The sequence below is a fragment of the Furipterus horrens genome, unplaced genomic scaffold (assembly GCF_987537825.1).
Source record: "Furipterus horrens unplaced genomic scaffold, mFurHor1.1.pri manual_scaffold_4, whole genome shotgun sequence".
Lineage (NCBI taxonomy): Eukaryota > Metazoa > Chordata > Mammalia > Chiroptera > Furipteridae > Furipterus > Furipterus horrens.
In genome coordinates this window covers 44,397,036-44,422,282 of record NW_028327174.1, presented here as the reverse complement: position 1 = coordinate 44,422,282, position 25,247 = coordinate 44,397,036, and the positions used below count along the sequence as shown (strand labels likewise).

Genomic DNA, 25,247 nt, shown 5'->3' with positions numbered 1-25,247 from the left:
GCTTAAAATGTGAGGGCTTTTTTTTTTGCAAGATTAAAAGACATTTGTGTTTTATCTCTTTCTTTCTTTCTTCTTTGGGGGGTTGGTTGGGGGTAGGAATCTATTTCTTTTTCACTCATAAAGCCAGGAGTGATCATTACAATATTCACAGATACCTGCATGGGCTTTAATAAATCAAAATGGTTATGGGTCCAGGGAACAGACGACCCTGATACCCTTATTCATGCACATCAGTGGAGTAACAGCCTTGCGTATAACGCAGGTCTAGCTGTTACCAACTTCCTCTGTGATGCAGCAATGTCACTGCTGGTCTAAAGCATTTGTTTTAATAAAGTTGATAATCTGTGTACAAAATTATGATAAAGCTATAAAAGCACAATTATGAGACTGTTATGTTCAGAGTGTCACTTTTTTTTTTTTTGTCATGTGAAAGAAGCTTCATGAGTGATTGGTTTGATTAATGTTAATCATTTGAAACATTTAATGATATTTTTATGGCTAGTTACACATGAATGTACAGCTTTAAACATAGATGTATTCATTTTGTTATTTTTACCTAATTTATACATTATATGCACAGGAAGTTGATAAAAAGAAAAGCTTGTTTAAAATCTTATCTTTTGTTTGTTTAGGCCAAGATTGAAAAATGTGGATCGGAGTAGTGCTCAGCACTTGGAAGTTACCGTTGGGGATCTGACAGTCATTATTACAGACTTTAAAGAGAAAACGAAGTCACCGCCTGCATCTAGTGCTGCTTCTGGAGATCAGCACAGTCAGAGTGGCTCTAGCTCTGATAACACAGAGAGGGGAATGTCCAGGTCATCTTCACCCAGAGGAGAAGCCTCATCATTGAATGGAGAATCTCATTAAAGTTTATTTTCTCCAATTTCTTAGTCACTTCTGTCATACCATTCAAATACACAGATTATGCCAAGAAGTACCACATTTTCATGACAAACATACTCATGCACAATCCATAATTTGCGTTTTATATAAAATAGAAATTTGTTAGAATTTGTTAGATTTTATTGCAATCTGTGCCTACCAAACATTTCCAGACTTTAACATTTTGGTCTCCACAGTTAAAGGTGCCATGAAAATGTGTTTGAATTATTCATTATGCAGTGTTATTGGTAAGTCTATTTTCACTTTTAGTTTAGTGAATTCTAACACATAAATCTTGAATTCTCTACTATTGGCATGTAATGAACTTAAATTTTTATAACATAGTGCAAGCTGCCTAATATGTATTATTTGAGAATTGTGAAACAAATAGTTATATGTATACAAGTCAGAGATCAACTTAATCAACTATTGCTGCAACAGGATTTTCTTAAGTGGTTATCCTCTTTATACACCTGCTGGTACGTGGTGTGGTTAAATAGGAAAATTGTTATTAAATAAAGAATTTGTATGAACTGTTGCCAATGTTTTTGACACATCTTACTAAATTATTATTCCTGAATTATGTTTCTGGTTTTATCTTTTTTTTCCCTTACCTTTCAAAACATTCATTTATTGTAATGTTTACGCTCAGATTAGTAAACAATAAAACATTGACTATTTAGCTTTATAATTCAGGTTTAGTGGTATTGTCATTGAACACTGGTATTTTCTGTATTATATTAAAAAAATTAAAATTCAAAGAATAATAAGCATTTGGCCAATGCAGAAAAGAAACTTGCCATATTTTAAAAGCCGTAATTTTGGAAAAGCTTTAACTTAGTAGTTCTATCACTGTTTCCTTGCCCAAACTTTATCCAGGGTTATTGAAGTATGAATCTAATAATACAGAAATGGGAACTGTTGCACAGAACTGGGGAAAAACTAGTCTTAAATCACTTTAATTGGCCTCTTATTAAATGTAACAATTCTTATGAAAATCATAGTGCCCTATTTTCAGACACAACTGCCAGTTTATGCATTTATCAATATCCCAAAATAAAAAGTATTTACAGCCCCACTTACTATTATGCAAAGTTATGAATAAAGTATTTTTATGGCTACATATTCTGCATTTTTGTTTACAACTAATAAAGTGTTTTGTGTTATATTTAAAAATCAAACCTAGAAACCACACAGTACTTCTTTAATTCTAAGGTCTCCTGCTTTTTCTTAGCCATTTGCTTAATATATAGCCACTTGTAGGAGACTTCTGCAATATAAATGAACTTAAAAACATAAGTTGAGTACAAAATATCACATAAAGACATGATAGCATTTCAAAAAAAAAAATAAAGCTGTAGACCCTGACAGTTGTGATATTTGGTGGTTTCACGTGGCAATGTAATTTTTCTGTTTAATTGCAGTACTTTTTACAGGCACAATGGTACTGTCTTATTTGTAAGATGTAGTTGTGAAATACAGTTAATTGCATACAGTAAAAGTCTGTGATTAAAGCATTTATATACCTCATTCTTTAGTGTTGTTAAATGAAAAATTAAAATTTGTTTTTGTTATAAGATACTTTCAATGGAACCTCAACTAGCTGGTTATGTTTTTAATTTATCTTTTTTTAATGTGTTTCAAATATTTTTATATACTTATTTTTAGACATAGTAAAAATTACAAATAATAGTTATAGGGAAAATATCCTAAATTTTAAGTCAAAACTATGCTTTAGAGGTACTGGATCTTCTGATGATGCTCAGATACTTTCAGGATATATTTTCAATGGACTGCAAAAGGTAGAAAAACCTCACAGAAGGTGGAATTTTACCCGACTGTGGGGAAGGGGCACAGTCATCTTTCTATATTAGTGGCGAGATAATATAGAATGGGAATTAAGAGTACTGACTGGTGTCTGGTGTTTGAATCCCTTTTGTAGAACCTAAGGTCACTTCCCATCTGTAAACAGGGTGATGATAATCATATCTAACTCATAGGGTCATTGGGAGGATTAAATGTCAATCATGTAAAATTCTTAAAATTACTTGACATATAATAGTAATGTGAGCCTTTACTGTTAATCGGTAAAATCCCATTACAAAAAGAAAAGTCATTTCGATGCCCTCTTGGATGATGGAAAGGAATTGTATTCTGTAGGTTACACTGAATTTTCTGCATCAGATGTTTGCTCTGATCCCAGAGCAGCCACCTTTCCATAATTAAAGAACCTGATGGTATGCACTATGAGACAGGAGAAATGAATCGAGTTGACTAGTTTAAAATTTTGCTTTCCTTTCATTAATCATAATTATCTTACTTGCCTTCACTTCACCCTACCTCAAACACTCCCAAATGAGGAAGCAGTCCCAAATCTAATAAATACTTACACATAATATTAAAATATGCAAAAAGATTCAGAGCCTGGGCTTAGAGTACATTTTTAGCTCTGTTTCATCAGTTTACCCTGTGATTTTAGCAGTGTGTTCTTTCAGCCAAATTCCATACAAAAAGAACTTAGATGTTTTTTAGAGTTTATTACCATATTTTGATATAAGTAAGAGTGAAGATATAATTTGAGGCATACAAGAATACATGCTCTTAAAGCCTTTTGTATTACAGTAGAAATAGCTGATTTAATAAAGGTTTTATTTTTATTAAATGCTTTCCTAAAATTATAGTGATGATAGTAGACAAAGAGAAAACATTAAAAAAGGAAGAAAACCCTCAGCTTTTCTAAGTCGATTGCTATTACCTTTGTTTTAGATAAAAATCCTTATTGCCTAAAAGGAATATAGTTTCTGCATATTCTATGCATTAATGCTAAATGGTCTAGAAGTTTTAGTTTCCAGTTAGGCCCTTTTTTAACTGTTTTCTTGATGTGCAACTTACCTCTTCTGTAGTCTTTTAAAGACCTGATGTAGAAACTGGGAAATTGGCAATTTGTACTCTGAATGAGAAAAAAGAAAAATAAGTTCGTGTAAGGATAAGGATAACCTTAAGGTAATATTTCGATTTACAAGCATTGCCCCCACCCACCCCTTTAACCACAAGAACCATGAGTTGTCTGGAACACATGTAGATAATTGAAATGTAGAAAAGTTATCAGTGACAAAAAATAGCTGAGCAGAATCAAGAGACAACGAAGGTTACAGAAGACAGGATGTGACCGATCATTCTGTGAAAGCAGAAGGGAATGTGCTCACTGGCTATTGATGAAAAATAAACCCCGCTATAGCAAAGGCAAGGAAGATTAGGAATGAGAGAAAACGGGGGAAGAAAAAGGAAAAACAGCATAAATAGCAGAAATTAGAAACGGGAATTGAGATGCTACCTGGATGATAGAGAAAAATCACTAGGAATGGAAAGAGAACAAATAGAGCATGTTTGTCTCAAGAATAGTTGAAAACATTCCATGATAAACCCTCTTTATGATGAATCTCATTAAAGTTTCAGTTTAGTAGACTTTAATAGGGCAGCAGTAACTGTAATAACTTTAGAATGATTTTATTTAAAACAAGTTCATTTTTAAAAACTTACATAGAACCCAGATTATATTAACGCTTTACTTGCCTGAATGCACATCCCCACTAGCCCAGGTAATTTAAACAGTATGTTTTTAATGTGGCATTCTATTTAGCCAGTGAAGATATTCCTGCCTTTATGGAATAAGCCAATTCTGATGCATATGAGATGCTGTGATAAGACCAGGTACTTCTCTGAAAAAATCAAGTATAGCTCTGAAAAGTTTCAGTGTCGTGGGACATGTTTCATGTTCTGAATCCTTTTCTGGTTGGTGGTCAGTGCACCATCTCCCTCCTTCCTCCCTGACCTCACCCCCCTCCCAACTCCCCACCATAGGAGTGGTAGGCTGTAGTAGCTGTTTTATCATTGTAATACTTTCAGTATTTTTCTGATCTAGGTTTTCTTTACATCAGTGTTATTCAACTCTGAACATTAATTGAGTATATTTTGTTTACTAGGCACTAGGCTAGGGGTTGCTTACAAGGAGGACAAAAATGTGGAACTTACATCTTAGAGGAGAGATCTGTAAATTTTTACAGTGCCATAAATGCATTAATACATCTCTGTGATACAGAAATAGCAGCAAGGATGGTGCTCCTGTCGTGCTTTTGTTTCTAGAAAATTCATCTTGATCTAAGTATGCAGTGCAAGTCCACACTGAAAATGTTAGGATCTCATCTTGATTGTTGCAGATGGTAATGTTGGGTGTCACAAGTAGTTTTAGCCAGCGCCATTTCATTTTCCAGCTTGAATTTTGCAAAAGGCGTGTAATGTGAGGTTATCGTTTTCTTAAAACTAATTTTTAAAACTCAGTGAACCACTGAATGAGGTCTGCGGTTGCCCTTTTGTGAAGATTACTGAGGGAACATTACATCACTCAGAATCCAAATGAGGGATTTTATTTAGACCTGTTTCAGGGCAAGTTTTACTTCTCTTGAGAGATCAATTTGCCTTTTTCTTATAGACAATGCAAATCATTAATTGATTGTCCTTCATTTTTGCTTTAGTCATGAGAAATCTCAGATTGAAATTAAACTTACTTTTACTAATTATGTAGGACTTTGCCTAGCTGGTGTGGCTCAGTGGGTTGAGGGCCTTTCAGTTTGCAGGTTCAATTCCCAGTCAGGGCACATGCCTGGGTTTTGGGCCAGGTCCCCAGTTGGGGGCATGTGAGAGGCAACCAGTTGATGCATCTCTCATACACTGATGTTTCTCTCCTTATCTTTCTCCCTCCCTTCCCTTCTCTAGAAGTAAATAAATCTTTAAAAATTAAAAAAATATATGTAGGATTCAATTGCCTGCATGTCTATATTCTTATTTTTTCTAGATTCTGATTTTTATCTACTTAAGTTTTTCCCTGTGTTCTTACAAAGCTCCTCAAATCTCTTCTGTAAATAAGGCTAAATGGTAATATTTTTTTAAAAAAGCTCAAAAACTGCTTTATTTCAGGACGTGAGGAAAGCCCCAACAGGAACTTTATGGGGCAAGGAGCCAGTAAAGTAGTGCCTCTCCAGCAGGAATTCCTGACCAGTGGCAATAATATACAAGTTTGGCAGGTCTTGAGATTACACCCTGGTTTAGATCTGCTGACCTACTTAGAAGTAGGGTGTTGGGATGAAAGCTCTCTTACCACCTTTATACTTCCATTAACTCGTAGCAAGAGAATTCAAAAACTAAACTGGGTACCAAGATTTATTTAGACTTTTTTTTTATGTGTATTATTTTCACTATCCTCTTTTAATTCATAATAACAGTGATGAAATGAGCCTGTGTTTACTTTGGAGTCAGCAAGATTGAGAAGATTTGGGATACTGTTTAAAACCAGTTTGAAAGAAAACTCCTAAAGGACAAAAGAGCAGTGAAAGCATTAAAAAAAAAAAAAAGGAAAATGGTCGAGTTCGAGAGAACACCCTGTGTTTCCAGTACAGGATAAGATAAATAATTTAAGGGACTCCTTAACTTAATTAGAAAGAGCAAAACAGATTTTTTTAACTTTGTTAAAATATGGAAATGTAAAAAAGAAATCAAACGTATTGTAGAACTGTTCAGTGATGTGATTTCTGTATACAAAGGAATATGGATAACAAACAACAAGAATTCTAATTGTTTTCAACTTGGAAGTGTAATGGTATCAGAATTCTTAAATTATTTTCAGACTTCAATTTTTGGGAACTGGGTTAGAAGAGTTTGTGCATATGTATTTTAATTCTTATATTCCCCATGACTAAACTTCCCTGCAAAGCTAGCTTTTAATTTACTGACAGCATTTATTTTAAAATCATGGTTTATAATCTATTGTAATGGAATGAAGATTGAACCAGGGAGAAATACAGGAATGGTTCACAGGATAGTCCTTACTCGCCTCCCCACTCCAGCCCCTCCACACTCTTCCCTCCCTTGTGGATGGAAACAGCAGCTAGCTAAATTCTGGGGTCATATAGGAGCTAAGGTGTCCCCATTCATTGGTTTTCTACTACCACTTTTTCTTATAGTTTTGTTTTTCATTTTTTACTCTCATCCTACTTTGACCCTGCCCTTTTACCACATTTATACTGGTTTGTATGAACAGCTTTTTGTTTGAAACTGACTACATTATTTTCCAACTTTTTCCTCTAGTCCAACAAGGTCTCTAGGAAATGGATTGTGGAAAAAGAAGAAATTTCACTAGAGGTCTACTGGAAGAGAGAATAATTTTTTACATTTAGTTTGAGTTTCTGATTCTTTGCGTTCTGTAACTAATCTGACTTGTCGTTCTCTGTAAATTTTGTTTTAACCTCCAAGAGGTTTTCATATAACTGATTTCTTTTCTTTCTTAATTTGCATCACTCCGTTTAGTATTTATTTGTTCATAGTGAGGTAGTATGGTAAAATGGAAAATACAAACATGGATTTTGTATCCTCAAAGGTTTTTATTCAAGTTATGGATCTTCATTATTAACAATGTGGTTAACGAACTTCTCTGAATTTCAGGTTCTTTGTTTAAAAGAATAAAATATGTCCTTCATATAAATGTTATAAGGATTAAATTAGATTATGCATAAACCTTTATAAAGTGAAAGTTATATAAAAAAGTTTTTGAAGTTTAGTCTGAAAAGTTATGGAATTTACCTTTTCTCCAATAGAATGTCTTTTTTTAAGAATAAAGAAATCAAATGTAGACAGAGGTGGGAAGGAAATACTGAGCAGGACCCAAAGTTTGCTCTAGAGTGACTTAGAGAAGACAAAAAATAAAAATAAATGAAAACACTCATTAATTGAATGTCCGATATATAGCAAATGTGTACTAGGAGGTATAAGAAAACTCAATATTAATCTTTTGAATATGAGGTTCTTGAGATTTGGCTTATCCTGGATCTGAGAGTTTTCCAGATCATGGAAAAAAACTTCTATCTCCATAATTTAAACAACAGATATTGCTATTTTTAAATTTCTTTTTGCCTAAATTTACTTTTGACAGGATGAAATATCAAAATTGATTAAAAATTTGAAGAGAGCCAGCCTGTCATTGGAGAACTAAGAGGATATTATATATATATATATATATATTTTAAAAATTTTAGGAATATGCACATAGACATAGTAAATGAAAAAAATACCCACCTATTATGGTATTAAAATATTTAAAATAATTTTAGGAATATGAAAATGTAATGTGAATCCTAAAAATGATCAGAAGGGCATGCACACAGCTTCTTATCCTCCAAGATAACCACTTAAGACAGTGTGGGTAATATAAATATCACTTCTATTTTTGGAATACCTTATATACTTTTTCAACAGAATTTCCTTTTTAATCAAAGGATTAAAAGGAACCTAAAGGGATAATATGGTCCTGGACCCTGATGTCAAGCAAATGGATGATTATTTTTCTGGATATGCTCTTCCCATACATTTTTGCAGAAAAGAAAACTGCCATTCCAGTATTTTAATAGTATGTGGGTCATTATTCTTTATTTTCACTACATTTAGTTTTTCAGTTGAAATAGAGAACAACTGTAGTTAGCATCTCCTTATATTAAACATCCTTTCGATACTGAGTCAATCTAGTTTCTTGGTACCATATTTCGTTTTATAGCTCAAAATCTATTTTCCATTTTTATAAATGCTTTTATTACTCATCTTTGTATCTCCTTACGTTTATCTTTATTTCTCTAAGAATTAATTGTAAGGTGTAGCGGAAGGATAACTTAATATTGTCGTGGTTTTTACCTGCCTGTCTCCCCTTTGACGGCAGTATACTCTAGCCCCTTGTCTGGCATGTAGAATATATTAAATAAATGTTTATTGAATGAATAAGTGTATGCTTTCCTTCTATTCACACATCTTGATAGAATGTTAGGTTTTCATTTTTTGTCAGGTAAGGCGAGACATTTTATTTTTATAGGGGAACAAACAGTCTTAAATTTGTTTATTGACTGCCACATAGTCGCAGACCCAGCCCTTTTTTGGTGCAGGGATTTCAAGAGGAGATTTGTTAAATTACGCGGCACTTTCCCACCTTGTTTCTCACGGCCAAACTCATCAAAGCGCTAAATGCAATTTGAACAATTTAACAGCATGATTTTTCTCCCTGAAGAGAGAGAAAAGCTTCCTTCCCCTCAGTTTTTGGCACTGTAGATGCTTTCTGGCCCCACTCTTCAGTCTCTGTCCCAGCCTCCACACTGCGGCCAGAATCTGCTCCCTAAAAGGCAGATGTGATCGTGTTACTTCCTAATTTAAAAAAAAAACCCTTCAACGGTTCACCCTTGTCTGCCATATTAAGTTCAGACTCCTTGGCATACTAAACAAGGCACTCAAGCGTCTGGCTCCTTCAACTTCTACAGTCTTATCGCTGATCGTATTCTCTTTTGCATTCATTTAGCTGTTGGTATCAAACTTCTCACAGTTCTCCTGAGCGCGAGAGCGTATTTCATTGATCCCCAAGCCTGGAATTACTTACCCTAACAACGGCCCTGTCCCCCTCCTCCTCCAACCCTCCCGAAAACTCTAGGGCCACCCGTGCTATAAAGTTTCTCTTGATCACACCCAGATAGAACTGACTGATCCTTGGTGCGTGTACCCACACCTTTACAGGCTTACATCCTAATGTGTGTATTGCAATTACAAGTATCCACTGTCCCACCCCACTCTCCAACAAGGCGTCTTTATACCCCAAGGTACTCACACAGTACTTGGCACTTAGTGATGCTCTATAAATGTTCAATAAATGCATTCAGTGTTTAATATGACTCAGGAAGAGAGAGAAGAAATGCACAGCTGTTGAGAAACCCCTGTAGGAAGAATACGAAATTGTTTTGGAGATGGAAATGAGTTGCGAGGAAGGTCAAAAAGATGTAAAAGGGAGAATCTCAGCTTTACAGGCACTTACAGCCTCCTTAGGAGGCAAAAGAAGCATTCCCAAAAGCATTACAAAGTAATTAGGTATCTGGGTGAAATGGCTCGTACAGACAGTAGTATAGAAACTCTGAGCTGGGGATATCCCTGCTGAGGACGATGGAGCTGAAAAATGGCTTAATCATGTGCTTTCTAACTGAAGGCGTTTTATGTGCGTTAAGCAATTCCATCTTTACAACCACACTACCCTGAGGATATTGTCTCCATTTAGAGACAAAGAAATATGCTCAGAGAAGACCGTCATTTGAATTTGGGTCAGCTCCCTCCAACGCCCTCCAACGCCCTCCAGCGTCCTGTTCATTTCGCCCCACGACTCCAGTGCAGTCCAGAGCCCGGAGCTCCGAGACCCGCGCCCCGCCCGCGCTCGGGGAGCCGACTCCTGCGCTCCCACCCCTTTAGCGCTCAGTGCGCCGGCGCGTCAGACCGCGGCCTGCCCTCTGAGGAGGGGCCTGCAGCGGCGGGGCGGAGGCCGCGAAGGCGAAGTTTGTGGGCGGGCACGAGGCCGCGGTGGAGGAGGGACTTGTTGCTCCCGCGGCTGCGCGGTGCGGCTCCCACCCCTCCAGTTCTCCTGGGCGGGCGCGGCGGAGGCGGTGGCGGCGGCAGAAGGGGAGGCGGAGGTGCGAACAGGCGCGATGCGGCGCTACCTGCGCATCGTGGTGCTGTGCCTGGCCTGCGGCTTCTGCTCGCTCCTCTACGCCTTCAGCCAGCTCGCCGTGTCCCTGGAGGAAGGAGCGGGCGGCGGAGGCGGGAAGCCGCAGGCCGGAGTGGCTTCCTGGATCTCGGGCGGCGGACGCGGCGCCTCGAGAGGGGCGGGCGGCCCGGGCACCTCAGCACATCCCGGCCGGTTGGACAGGTACGGGCCATTTTCTGTGTGGCTGGAGCCGAGGCCGGGGTTGGGGGCGCAGCGGGGGCGGGGGCGCGGGGCTCGGCCTGGTCCGGGCTGCTCGAGGTCTGTCCCGCGTCTCACGCTTCTTTGCCGCCGTCTCTGACCCCTTCGCTGTTTTCCCTCCTTCCTTCAATCCTGGGGGTGAGCCCGGCGCTGCTCCAGCCTGAGAGCCCACGCATTTGTGCTTGCCTTCTGACCCATTCCTTATACGCCGTTTAAAGTAGGAGAAATTAATTTTAAACTTTTAATTGGCAGTTGAGGTTTTTGTTTGTTTGTTTGTTTTTTTTTTTTTTTTTTTTTTTTTTTTAAGGATTTCAAAATAAGAGGGGCTCCACAAAGCCTTCTTGCAGTCTGACTTGTGGGAATTCCCTCTTGTTTCCATGGAGTTCAAGTTGAGCTATTTAAACATCAGGCTGGCGCCCTAGTTCAATTTTTTTTACCCGTTCCTGAATGGAGCATCTAGTTTTTGTGTGTTAACGCTTAAATTTGTCATTATTAATTGGTTAACTAAATCTGGACAGAGCGTTTATACTGTGACTTTTTCTTTAGGAAACCATCAATTCCGAAACTTCCAAGTTAGGAAAGATGAGCGATACTTAACATGCTTACGTCTTTTGTGAGATGGGATAGAGGTATCCTTCTTTGAAAATTGTTATTAAAAAGTAGCAGAATGACTTAAGTGGTTTTACATAAATCACTGCCAGAGTTGGAATCAACATGCGATTCAGATGGAGAAAAGAATGCAACGCATTATGAGTGCTTAACAAAATCGGAGCGTTTCCACTTCCTTGAAAATACTCTTCTCTTTGTGGGCACCTCTGGGAACGCTCGGAGCGCTCCCTTAGTAAGTGGCGAAGGCTGCTTTGATATCGAAAGTATGGGAGTGGTAAGAGAAGGGAGCATAGTCATCTGTGGGCTTTTGATTGTTATTTTGAGCGTTGATGGTCATTCCCAGAATGAATGGGACCCGTTTGGGCAGCGGAGCATGGAAATTGTCGTGCTTTTACCCTGTGATTTGATTACATTCAGGCGAATTCCTGCGACCTCAGGACTCATTTTCATAAAAGCAGAACTACTTCCAGAGCCAGGTTTGTCTACTCTCAGTAAGCTGTCCTGGGAGAGGCAGTGACTTCGAGAACAGAATGAGCTCCTGAAAAATTCTCATGAAAAGCAGCGGTTTTTGGCCTATTATGTTACTGTGAAGCATTGCAAATTGTGGAAAATAAATTACTTCTTTATTGGCTAGAATGATAAAGAAGAAACGTTTAAATCAAAACGTTGAATTTAGTTGTACTATGGTATTAGCATTTCAGTTTGCTAGAGTAACATTCATTTTTAGCTGTCTCACATATACTTTATTTTGTGACTGATTTTTATAAAGTGTATTTGCTTGATCAGCTAACTTTAAAAAATGTCCTTATTTGACATTTAGAAAATAAACATCTCCTATTTTGTAGAGCCGTTATTGAAATCTTAAGTTTGATGTGTCAGAGTTGAGTCGATTAAAAAACTGTTACATAACAGGTCCTCCGCGCAGTATAACTCCTCATTTTAAATGGGGCATACATCTAAGTTAAAACTAAAGGTGTGGCTAAAAAAATAAAAAACTAAAGCCATTGTAAAAATGTAGTGAAGTACATTTCCCCACCATATGTGCATATATAAGGAGAAGTTTGGGCTGAGGAAACGTGGAAAAGCTGGATTGTCCGGTGTTCACCCTAGGCTCTCATTAAGGTTAGGATAATCCCTAAGACACCAGGACTATTTTCATTTTAGTTATTATCATTTATTGCATCTTTTAAGATTTCTCATATAGTTAGGCAACTTCTTTGGTTCCTGTGGGATATGGAGTAGGTATCCTTAACCTCTCTTCCTGTGTTTAAATTGTTTGACCAAGGTCCATAGGGCATCCGTCTTTGGACCAGGATAAAAACTGTATCTTTGATTGCTCTCCAAGTGCTCTTTCTTTAAAGCAGTGTGATAAGAATCCAGTCTGTAGTGTGTCATCAGTGGAGAATGGGGCTCTGAGGCAAACAATATCTTCCTCTTTTCAGTAGGACTTGAGTATCATTGCATTCTTTTTTTTGAAGCTGTCCTACCGGAAAGATTAAGACTATTAATTTCTCTTTTTCATTTAACACATGGTATCTGGTGTTATACCCAGCAGGTTCCATTGGGTAACTTACAGAAAATATTGGTTGCATGGAATATACTGGGAAAGGTACCTTCCAAGGTCTCCAACTAAAAACTATAAAATGATAGTAACAGATTTTTTAGTGAAGTCTATTATTTATTAGCACATTCCATTTGAATCCGTTATATTGGTATTTAGAAGATGCATGGGTTTTAGAGTCAGGCAAGCCTGTGTTCTTATTCTGGCTGTTTACTGTGAAACCTTGACCACCTCTCTACAGTTTTCTCACCTGTAATACGTGGATAATACTGTATTTAATTCATAACAGTCAGACTTCTTAGTTGCCAGTGATTGAAATCCAATGAAACTCACTTAAGAAAAACAGTTATTTACAGGCTTATATGGATTGCTGAAAGGAACAAAATTGAGGGACAAATGCCCAGGCATCTCCATGGATCTCAAGAACTGGGGGCTCATTCTCTTCCACTGTAGCCAGGCCTGTTCATCGAATCTTTCCACTCCTTGCAGTGTTTCTCCTCTCATCTCAAATAGAATATTCTAGGGAAAGATACTCATTGGTCTTGCTTTCATCAGATGTCCATCGTGGTTGTCCACGATGTAGCTCGGAGTGGGGACCTCTGATTGTCTGGCTCTGGGTCGCTTGCACATCCTTTTGCTGGAGAGAATAACATGGTTGGTGTAGGAGAGGAGTGGCACCTCAGGAGGGCATGCTGGGTGGGTGGTGGTTCCTCCTCATAGACTCCTAAGCTGTGCAGTATGGACAAACTGTCTGTATTGAGGTATTCAACCTAAACCAGTTATTACTACGGGATTTTTGTGAAAGTCATATAACATTTTGTGACACTAGCTACTCAGGGTGATTAATTTCTCACGTTTCACTGATGAATCTTGACAGTGATTATCAAGATTCACCCTGTTGTGGCTGTACAGCTTGTTGGCCATGGGGAATCCAGAAGCACTAAGCATTTCCATGATACCATTTCTGGACTGTTCATGTCCTTTCTGTGATTGATTTTCATATAGGGAGGTCATCACCTCATGCTCCTTTTCAGATCCGGTTAGGCCATCAAGTTATTACTGCTGGGTCCTGGGAACACTAGTAGGATACACTGAGATTTCAGAGTGGAACGAGCAAGGGTTTTAGAGACACAGATTTCAACTTTGCCACTTACTGCTTGTATTAACCTTAAACATATTTCCTCGTCAGTTAGCGGTAAAAGTGGCTATGATATTGGGTTGTTTGTGAGAATTGAAATGAAATAACTTTCATCGATTACTAAGTATGGTGCCTGGAATGATAAAATTTTGGCTAATAAGGTGATGATTTTGATCATTTACATTTTGAGGGTTCTCCCCCCAGTTTTTGTGCTTGTGCCCAAGTCCGGATCTGCTAAACCCAAATGCCTAGCAGTGGGGTCCAGGATATTGTTATAAAACCAAAGATTGAGAACCACTATTTTAACTGAGAATGGTTTGACCACTATTTCACACTACTGCTTTTAGTGCTGGAATTTTTTCCCTCTTTTCCCTGCGGTTATTTTTGAAGAAGAGAGGAGTTGGGGCAGTGAAGAGTGAAGAAGGTTACTAAAGTCACCTGAATTAATATGTGCTTTAAAAATTTTTTTTTAAATTATAGTTGACATTCAATATTATTTTATATTAACTTCAGATGTACAGCATAGTTGCTAGACGTTTATTTAGTTTACTAAGTGATGATCTCCTAATAAGTCTATTACCAACCTGGCACCATACATAGTTATTACAATATTATTGACTGTAATTCTTCACTTTGTTAATGCAGAGACATTTTATATAAATTCAGTTTTCTGCATCTTATTGTTTTAGTTCATTGAAGATTATACTTCACATAGGTATAAAGTGCTTAGCAGAAGCCTGGCTAATAATTAATTAATTAAAGTAATATTGTTCAATGTTTTTTGGAGGGGGAAGTGATTAGGCTAATGAGAAAATGTATACTTTTGATTTAGAAATCCTATTTAAAATATTAAGGTTATTATCAATCATACTTATTGATAGTATGATTTTTTCAGTGTGTATACCATGTGAAGTTTAAAATTCTTATGCATTCAGATAGGCAGTTTTTTTCTTTATCGTTTTTACTTTTGTAATTCATGGAAGAACTTTCAAACCAGAGGGTTTTTCCCCCAGATTTTTATCATTTAAATCTTTAATTCATTGGGGGGGGGGCGTTGTAGGGGATGTACAATGTGATACTAACTTGTTTTTGAAATAGTTAGATTATATTGTTCAGAACCGTTTGTATGTAAGCAGTCCTTTTCCCACTTTCTGAGTATTCATGAAGTTAGAGGTTTACGAGAAAGAAGCCAGAAATTGGTTGAAGTTGTCTGAAGACAATTTTTAGTTGAAAATAAGTGACCCAGGCACTGATCTTCAAATAATGGGGCTGTGTCCGTCTTACGGGCATGGTTCCCTTTAAGGCTGCACGCACCTTCGCTGCTCTTGCACAGCTACTTACAGTGCAGGTATCCACACCTTGCAGTTGCATTGTTGGCTGTGGCACTGCATCCAGGCTTCCACATTCTCATGCTGGATGTGCCTGGGCTTATCCCTGCCTCTCTAAGTTGTGCATGGTTTTCACTAAAGCTTCATGGACATCTTGATACGAAAAATATCCTTTTTTCCATTTAATTTAAAAGTATAAAAGACCTATCAGATTTAAGTAAACTTTTTTTTAAAGAAAACTTTATGTTTGAAAACTGATATTGTAGTGAGCATTGTGTTAAACGCATGCTTTAGAGCATGAAATGTCTCAATTTTCTAAACATTTTTCAGGTACTGAAATTTTGGGGAGTTTTATTTTTGGCCAGTTTTTTAAAACTTTGGAAATATAAGTTCACAGGAAGTTGCCGAGATACCGCATGGTTGTTATTCAGTTTCCCTCAGTAGTAAAATCTTACATGAACATAGTACAATACCTCTATATCCAGGACATATATGTATCAATATAGTGCAATATTATAACCCCAGAATTTGACGTTGTACAACCCATAGATCAGTTTTCACATATCACCAGTTTTACATGCACTCATTTGTGTATGTAGTTTTATGCAATTTAATCACATGTAAATTCATGTAATCGCCCCACAGAATTTTTTATAACCACAAGATCAGTTTTCTTATAGACAAGCCATCTAGAGTTAGAATCTTTAAACCATTTTAAATTTGAGGATGAGCCACAGTAAAATCTTATTTCAGTTTGACCCCCCCAATGAAAAAAAACTGCATTTATGGACTTGCCTGATTTTGTATGTCACTGTTTACTGAAAACATACCCACTTAGTTTAGCTTTGCTTACAATTTTGACCCTTTCAAAGTATTTGATAGAGTTACTACTTCTTTGAATGTTGTGTATATAATATTTCATTTCTCATAGTTTTAAGCAATGAAAACAAAAGCAATTAATAGCCAGAGCTTGGATAAACTACCTTTACTTTTCCAGTATTAAGCTTTATTATTTTTTTCTGGCCTGAAAGTACAAGTGCTATCTGTCTCCAGATTAGTAATAGTTACTGTGTGTAATGAATTTCTACTCTGTATCTTAATTTTTAAAATGGGTTTTTCATAAAAGAATATAAAGGGAGATAAGAAATTTTAAATTTTGCTACCTTTTGCTAGCAACACCTCAGTGTTATATGATATTTTTTTAAAAAAGTAAGTAGCATGTGTACTCACTAGTGCTTATGTTTTATATTTTTGTTAAGGTAAGACAAAAACATTCTTCTGTAAATTGTATTTTCTCACATTAAGTTATGATCAAGAAATTTACCTAAAATTTGACTTTTTCCTTGCAATTTCATGTTCTAGCAATTCCACTTGTAGGTATACACATAAGAGAACTGCAAACATATTCACAGAAAAACTGTGCACGAATAGTCATGACAGCATTATATATAATAGCAAAAAATTGGGAAAAAACCCAGATGTCTTAATCACTGGATGAATGGATAAACAAAATATGTATATCCATTCATAAAATGGAATATTATTTGGCCATAAAAGGAATGAAGTGTACTGTTAAATGCTGTGGTGGATGAACCGTGAAAATACTATGCTAAGTGAAAGAAATCAAACTCAAAAGGCCACATATTATGATGCCATTTATGTGAAATACCCATAACAGGCAAATCTATGGAGACTGAAAACAGATTTGTGGTTGCCTAGGGCTGAAGGATTGAGGAGTGCAAGTTGAAGCAGAAAGTGATACTATTACATAATTCAAGCAGTAATTTTTATAGAAAAATTTAATTAGGGAGTAATTTTCTTTGAGACTTTATTTCCCATTTCCATGTTCCATCATTGTATGCTTTGACATGGGGAGATGGAATACCCAGATTAGTTATTTCCTTCCTGGAACAAAGGTGCACTTTAGGATTGGTTATAAATAAAGTGTAAATTTATTGAAAGAAAGCAGTGATAATATAAATTGTAAATTTGTTGAAAGAAAGCAGTGATAATATCTGTATCTGAAAGATGGAGATGTGTGTTTGATCAGGTTTTTGGTGAGGCCTGAATGGATGTGGAAGCACTTGACTCCAAAAGCACTTGAATCCGAAAAGAACTGTTAGTTGTTACCAGTACCACTGAGCCTGAATACATAACCATGCCTTGGTGGGGACAGACATAATTTTTTTTATGAAGTTGTATATTTTACTGGTCTGCATGGTTTCTTTTTCTGATTTGTCAACCATTTAAATTAAGATACGTAACAATTTATGTTGTGTTTGAAAAGGGTGTCCCTTTAAAGGAAAACCAGATTACAATGTAACGTTTTTTCCCATTGGTTTAAAAAATTTGACTTTGCAGTTTATTATACAGTAGTATATAGAGTTACTTAGGCAGCATTTTAAAAACTACCAGTGCCAGACCCTGTTCTCAGAGATTCATTTAATAGGCCTGGTATGGGGTATTAACATTTGTGAGAGGTATGATCAGAGATCTTTGCTAATCTGAAATTTCATAGACCTTCGTTATAAGAACAGCAATTTACAATTGAATCCATAGTGAGAGAAAACAAAGCCACACGGTGATGGGATATGAAGTGACCTGGTTTAGTGCCTCGCCCTGAGTTCATACTTGCTTAATTTAATACCCAGGCCTCCACTGTAGTGAATTTTAAACTGGACTGTTTCGAAAAAGAATAACAATGGAAAACATACTTTTTGTAACGTGAGGCATTGTTTTATTTTTGCTCCAACCTGTAATCCAAGGAGAAAGAACACATTTGATCCTCCATTTTATCTTGTGTAATATAGTGAAACTGAGATAATGGAGATAATGAAACTGAGCCACTGATTATCAGCATGATTTCTAATTTTTTCAGTTTGAAACACCATATAAGTAGCTTTGATTGAGGATTACCTTGAAAACATTTCATGTTTCTCTCTCAGCTTTTTATCAGCATTTGTGGCATTTTAATTTTGCTTTAGGATAAGCAGATATTTTGTTTGGCTGAAATGGATTTTATTCTGAGGGGAATATGTGTAGCCCATGAAGGAAAATTTTAGAAGTATTCTCATATTTCTGTGTCACCTGAGGACATAAATATTAATATATTACTATATTTTAATATATTAGGAGAACCCCTGGCTAGGAAGCTGGTTTCCAGTCTCCAGTATACTCATTCTACCTTAAGATTTTAAAGTTCTACTTAAAATAATGCTACCCTAAATAATGGATAAATCAATTTTCAAAAATCCTCAGGTTACCATAGCAATATTGGATTTGCTGTTTTGTTACTGTAAAATAGAATAGTGAGTTATTATGTTATTGAGTAAATTCCTTGTTAGTTTTAAACTGAAGTACTCACATAGGACTCTTTATTTCTGTCTTACTCTGTTAGGTGTAAAGATTTCTCTCTGTGTTACTGGAATCCCTATTGGATGCTGCCCTCTGATGTTTGTGGAATGAACTGCTTTTGGGAAGCGGCTTTTAGGTAGGCACTTAATATTTAATTGGTAGATCAGTGTAGGTAAGATTAGATAGTAGATATTTTCGATATTAAGTAGGGTGTTAAAATGTTTCTTTTCCTATAATATAATATTATCATATAAGTAAATGATTTATTTTCTATTTTTCCCACTTTGAAGTTATCACTAATTTTTAGTACATACTGCATGTAAAATAACTTTTTTTAGATGTTATTACGATAGATAAACCATTGTTCTTAAATTTTATGACCTAATTTTAGGTAACAGGTGATAAACAAGTGGTTTAAGATAGACTTACACTGACATTTACAGGCATATATGTATATATGAGATTTATTTAATTTAAAACTGGAGTACTAAAGAAAACATTTTGTAGGTGGGTGGGGACAACTGGGCAAGGATTATGGTGGTTTTTAACAGAGGGATTGAGTATTGGGAAATGGGAGGATAAAGATAAGGGTTTAATGAAGGAGCACATGTTCTGGCATTGTTTATTGACTTCTTAAGTTACTTAATAGTTTGACTTTATCCTTTTCTCTGGATAAGGAAGGCATTGGAGTGACTGACCCCTCAGGTTCTTTCCTGCTCTGACATGCAATGAAAGAAACAAATATTGATAGGATATCACCTCATTTCCCTGAGATAATGGCAGGGGAGAATGAGGCAGTAAGTAGCCTGAAATGCCCTTCCCAAAAGTAAAATTTCTTTGTGAATCACCTACTTTTACTGTGTTTTGTGATTCATTTACATTTTAATTTTACTTATTTGCCAGGCACAGTACTAGGTGCTGAGAAGCAGACTCTGAGTCTGGTTAATGTGGCTCCATCCTTCTGTAGCTTACATTCTGACTGGAACTTCACCCTAGTAAACCTGAGATTGTAGTAGAGGATGATGTATTGTAGCTATGATGATGGGAGAACAGGTGAGTCATCAGGCAGGATCCTCTGAAGGCATCTCAGGGAAGGCTTCCTGGAGGGAGCGACTGCGTGATGAACAGACCCAAGGACAGGAGTTGAAGTAGTCTAGGTGGGAAGAATTAAAACATACTTTAAATATGTATTAGTACTATATATTTTAAAATTCTTGTATTCACAATACATTATGCCTTTTATGAACTACTGGGAGGGAATTGTTGAAATCAGATACTTTAATTAAGTCACGTTTCTGTGGAAAAGATGGAGTGATTATTCAAATTTTTAAAAAGTTCTTATCTTTTTGAAAGACAGTCTTACTCTTCAGCTTGTTCATAATTTTGGAGCTATTTTTCATTCTTAAAAGTTTGCTCATGAGTAGAGCATTAACAAGCATCACTTCGCTGTCTCTGGCCTTGTAACATATATCTCCTCTCTCTAGAACAGTGGTTCTCAACCTTCCTAATGCCGTGACCCTTTAATACAGTTCCTCATGTTGTGGTGATCCACAACCATAAAATTATTTTCGTTGCTACTTCATAACTAATTTTGCTACTGTTATGAATCATAATGTAAATATCTGATATGCAGGATGTATTTTCATTGTTGCAAATGAACAAAATTAAAGCATAGTGATTAATCACAGAAACAATATGTAATTATATATGTGTTTTCCAATGGTCTTAGGCAACCCCTGTGAAAGGGTCGTTTGACCCCCAAAGGAGTTGCGACCCACAGGTTGAGAACCGCTGCTCCAGAAGCTGGGTAAATTTGAAAACTTTGTATAGTCTGATTTCTACAACCTAGACCCTTTTTTAAGTTACAGATGAGGAATAATCTTCCCTCCTCTACTGCAAAAGAGGTCCAGAGAAGTCGACCTTGTCTGAATCCCAGAACCTCTGCTTATTAGGCCTTTTGTTTTGGCTTCTCCAGCTCATTATTTTCTTAATGCTTCCAAGTATTCCCTAGAAGGAATTACATGTGGATGTATACTTAATGTATACCCTTGTGCTTTTTACTCTCCTAAATTTGAGGTGTTAAAAGCTATACTTTTTTTAAAAAAATTATTTGTTGATTTTAGAGAGGGGGTGGAGAGAGACAGACAGACGGACATTGATTTGTTGTTCCTCTTTTTTATGCATTCATTTGTTGATTCTTATATGTACCCAGACCGGAGATTGAACTCGCAACTTTGGCATATCAGGGCCACACTAACCAACTGAGCTACCTGGCCAGGACCAAAAGTTAGATGTTTCTGTTATACTCTATTTGTAATACTGACTCCATAGTATATATTTGTAACCATTTTTGCTTTCTTACCTAGAACTTAGGATCCCTCACGTCTACTCATTCTCTTCAAACACACAGACAAGCCAAAATGTCATCCAGGTGCCATATCTTTCTCATCTTCCATTTCAGTATGTACTCTAAGTACTAATATTTTTTGTCTGACTCTTAAGAGCTTGTCTTGTTTGCCCCGTCTCCTTATTTCAAAGAAGTAAAGCTTTACTTCTTTGAAATACCCTAGGTCTTATATTTTGCCTCGCACCAGTGGGCACTTAGTTGGCACCATTTTCTTCTTCCCAGGACTGTCTCAGCCTTTTCAGTTTGAATTCTTTATATAATTTTATTTTGATCAAAGCTTATCTGGGGGGATATTTTCTCCCAGTTTATTATACAATGAACATAAAATAACAAAAAAGAATTGCCTTGGCACCTATCAGCACTGCTTTGACTTTTGATGAGCAAGCATGTCCTTTTAGTAGTCGTTTCTGCATCTTCTGCTGAGTCATCTCTGACCAACTGCTTCCCAGCAGCCAGCGGTTCAGAATCCTCACACCTCCTCTGTTCCCCTGTCTGAAACCAAACCAAACACAGAATCCCTGCAAAGGCCTGCTTCCAGCCCTTTTTGCCTTCAGGCATTCTTGTTTACTCACTTTCTTCACCAGCAAACTTACAAGAGAATCTGTTGGCTTGACTTCCTTCAACCAACCAACCAACCAACCCACCCACCAACCCTCCTCACATCAATCCACTGTGAGCAGCGCCTGCCATCTGACTACAGGCCTGCCCTTATTGAAGTCTCCCCGACCTCTGTGTTGTTCCTTTGGGCCTAATCTTATTTTCTTATCTGTTTGACACTGTTACCGCTTCCTCTTTCTTCTTTCAACTCTGCCTGAGTTTCAGTCTGTGGCTCTGGAGACCAGTGTCCTCAGCTCTTTGATCTCTCTGCTCCTGGACTCCTTACACTAGTCCTGACTCCTAATCATTGACATTCCTGAGGACTCTGCTCTTCTCTCTCCCCACTGAGGATCATCTGTTTAACTGATCTCCAGGCCAGAGCTCTTTTCTGAGCTCCAGAACTGTATTTCCAGCTGCAAATTGGTCACTTTTTGCTGATTGAGATGCTTCCAATACTGTTGTTCAAACCTGAATTCACGGTCTAGCCTCCTCACACTTTCCCTCATCTGGAGTTTGTATCTTGGTTTATAACTGACTTTCTGCATGTTGGTCCACAGTGACTCTTCTACCTGTCTTCCTTCACAGTTGCTCCTTATGGCCTCTTTTTTCCTGTTGCCTTAACTACTGTGCTTATCCCTTCTTATCCAGCTAATGTGGTCTCTGTTCCCGTTCCCTGCCCACTGCTCCTGCCTTCTGTGTGTCCTCTGTATTATTGTACCTATTGCTATTGTGGTTCAGAGTCTACCTCTAGACTGTTGGCTTTATCCATAGGTACAATGTGGTGTTCAGCGTGTAAGCCTCATGCCCAGCAAGGTGCTTGGCAACCAGTAAATAATGGATGATTTTCCCCAGCACTCTCAGACTAGTGTAGATGTTTGTGTAGTAAGCTTCCTGAATAATCTCAATTCTTTCTTCGTTTAAGCAGTTACCATGATTTCTGATTAAGTATTTTTAAACTCTGTCTTTTCACAATAGGCTGCAAATTTTGTGAGGTCAGGATTGTGGCTTTCCTGCTTATTCCCAGTGTCTAGCATATGAAAGGAGTTCACATATTCATGAAAAAGAATGAATTATACCATTAAATTATGTTCTAAAAATAATAAAATTTAAACCTGCACCAGCATAATGTGAATGTAGTGGTGTCACCATAACCTTAGCATTTTGGGGAGTTATAATTTTATCACATATCAGGGTAAAATGATTGCTTAATACTAATTTATATTTTGTCGATTACTTGTTGAATATATTTCCATATTTATTTAGCTTTTTAATCTTTTCTGTATTGATATTTTACCTATTGAGTTTTTAATACTTATTTTGTGAACTCTTAGAATTATATATTCTGCTTTTGCCATGGATTAGAAATATTTTAAAAATTTTATTTATCTTTATTTTTAAATTGTTTTAATGTACTAATTTTTCTATGACTTGAGCTTTTAAAAAAATTTAATCTTTTTCTTTGTTGTGGTAATTGATTTTCAGTTCATGGAAGCTATGATTATAAGTGAGTTTAGTGTTACCTGTCTTCTCTTGAATGGACACATGCATAGTTTTAAGAAGTACATTTTTACAGGCTATTTGAATTATATTTTAGCAGTTAATACTTATATTTAACGTAGGATTTTTAGATTTTCTTATGCTTGTATAACATACTGAAGAGCTTAAGTATTGTATTTTGTTTCAAAAGTGATTTTTATATACAACTTGTTAAAGTAGCTTTGCCTAGTAATGATAATGCAGCACAACTTTTTTATAGTATGAAGGAAAATATTTTTTTAAGTTCTGCATTAAGGAAATTATCATTAGTGTTTCTGAAGATAGTTTTCCATTTTGTTGAACTACAACGTCTTTTTTTTAAAGATTTTATTTACTTACTTTTAGAGAGGGGAAGAGAGGGAGAAGAAACATCAGTGCGTGGTTGCCTCTCACACGCCCCCAACTGGGGACCCGGCCTACCACCCAGGCGTGTGCCCTGACTGGGAATTGACCCTTTGGTTCGCAGGCGGGCTCTCAATCCACTGAGCCACACCAGCCAGGGCTGCGAGTTTTTAATGATAGGTTCATGGCAGTTTCTTTGTTTGGGTAATTGTAATCAAATTTAATTTGTTTAGTTTGACTTTATATATTGAATCATAGTGCTAATTCCTAGTCTAAATATTATACATTATTTTCTTCTATTGAGAGAACATTAGTTAAATAAAAGTCTAAAAGAACATACTGAAAACTTTTCATGCTGCCTAAATAAAAAAAATAGAAGAAAAATTACATTTGACCCTTGAAAAACATGGGATTGGACTGTGCAGGTCCAATTTTATGCAGGTTCCCCCACACCCCCCAGTAAATATGTACTACTGTAAATGTATTTTTTCTTTCTTGTGATTTTTCTTTATTTAGCCTAGTCTATTGTAAGAATACAGTATATAATACATATACAAAATGTGTGTAAATCAGCTGTTTATTTTATCAGTAAAGCTTCTGGTCAACAGCAGGCTATTAGTAAAGTTTTGGGAGAGTTAAAGTTGTATACAGATTTTTGACTGCATGGGGGTCAGCACCCCTAATACCCACATTGTTCAGGAGTCAGCTGTGGTTGTGATTTTTTTTATAGCAGTAATGTTACTTAAAATAAGTATTTCTAAGGCTTAGAAATCTGTTAACAGTCTTTGTATTAGAATTTCTCATGTAAAATATTCCTTAAATACTATTTTTTCTGATTTCCCCTCTCAGTGTTTTACTTCCTTAAGTTTCACATCTACAAAATTTACAAAAATAGTATATGAGCACACTACAATACCCTTGACCAATTGTACCTATTATTAACGTTGCATTGACCACTTTTTTTTTTTGGCTGAACCTTTTGAGAGATGGCTGCAGCCATTATTACACATGCCTAGATACATGTTCCAGCTTGTATCTCCTAAGAACAAGGACGCTCTCCAGTATAAATGTAATATAACTGTCACTTCAAATTATTTAACACTTGAGATCATATTAATATTTCCTTATTTTTCTGTTAATGAACTTTATATCTTTTCCTCTCCATTCAGGATCCAGTCAGGGATCATACATTGCATTCATTTCTTAGATCTCTTTTGTCTCCTTTACTCTAGAACAGTTTCTTAGCCTTTTTGTGTGTGTGTGTTTGGGGGGTAGTATCCTCATAACTTGATATTTTTGTTTTGTTTTCTTTTGTAAACTATTCCTTTATTTGGATTTGTCCATCTTCTCATGGTTAGTTTCAGGGTTTTTTGCAGGAATACTGCATACTAGGTATTTTGTTCCTTTTTTTTTTTTTTTTTTTTTGTTATTGACAAAGATAGTTTATTCAAAACCAACCTATCCCCCTGGTGTCCTTACTGAAAATTTACCCAAAGCCATTTCTTTTTTATTTTTTTCCCTGGGGTCAAAGCTTTATCGAATATTTGTTTCTTTAAGGCTTGCTTTTCCAGAAGTGAACTTCCTGGCTCAACAGTTCTTTTTTTAATTTTATTATTTTTTATTTTATTTTATTTTATTATTATTGGGGTGGGAATGTTCCTTTTTGGACCTGCTCTCAGGAG

General features: G+C 36.5%; 2 protein-coding genes across 3 annotated transcripts in view; both read left to right on the top strand.

Moving 5' to 3' along the window:
- YAF2 (YY1 associated factor 2) overlaps nt 1–2,008 on the top strand; it is a 72,795-nt gene extending 70,787 nt beyond the window's left edge. The window contains exon 4 of the mRNA XM_090275519.1: nt 633–2,008. Within this exon, the coding sequence (XP_090131645.1) occupies nt 633–870 (238 nt within the window). The 3' untranslated portion in view covers nt 871–2,008. The remainder of the gene's footprint in view (nt 1–632) is intronic.
- An 8,389-nt stretch (nt 2,009–10,397) lies between these two features.
- The window catches only part of GXYLT1 (glucoside xylosyltransferase 1), a 47,951-nt gene continuing 33,101 nt past the window's right edge, over nt 10,398–25,247 (top strand). Inside the window, exons 1-2 of one of the 2 annotated variants that reach the window (XM_090275517.1) lie at nt 10,398–10,657; nt 18,727–18,819. In XM_090275517.1, coding sequence (XP_090131643.1) covers nt 10,437–10,657; nt 18,727–18,819 — 314 coding nt within the window. In that variant the 5' untranslated portion in view covers nt 10,398–10,436. The remainder of the gene's footprint in view (nt 10,658–18,726; nt 18,820–25,247) is intronic. The other variant, XM_090275518.1, reaches the window with a different exon arrangement.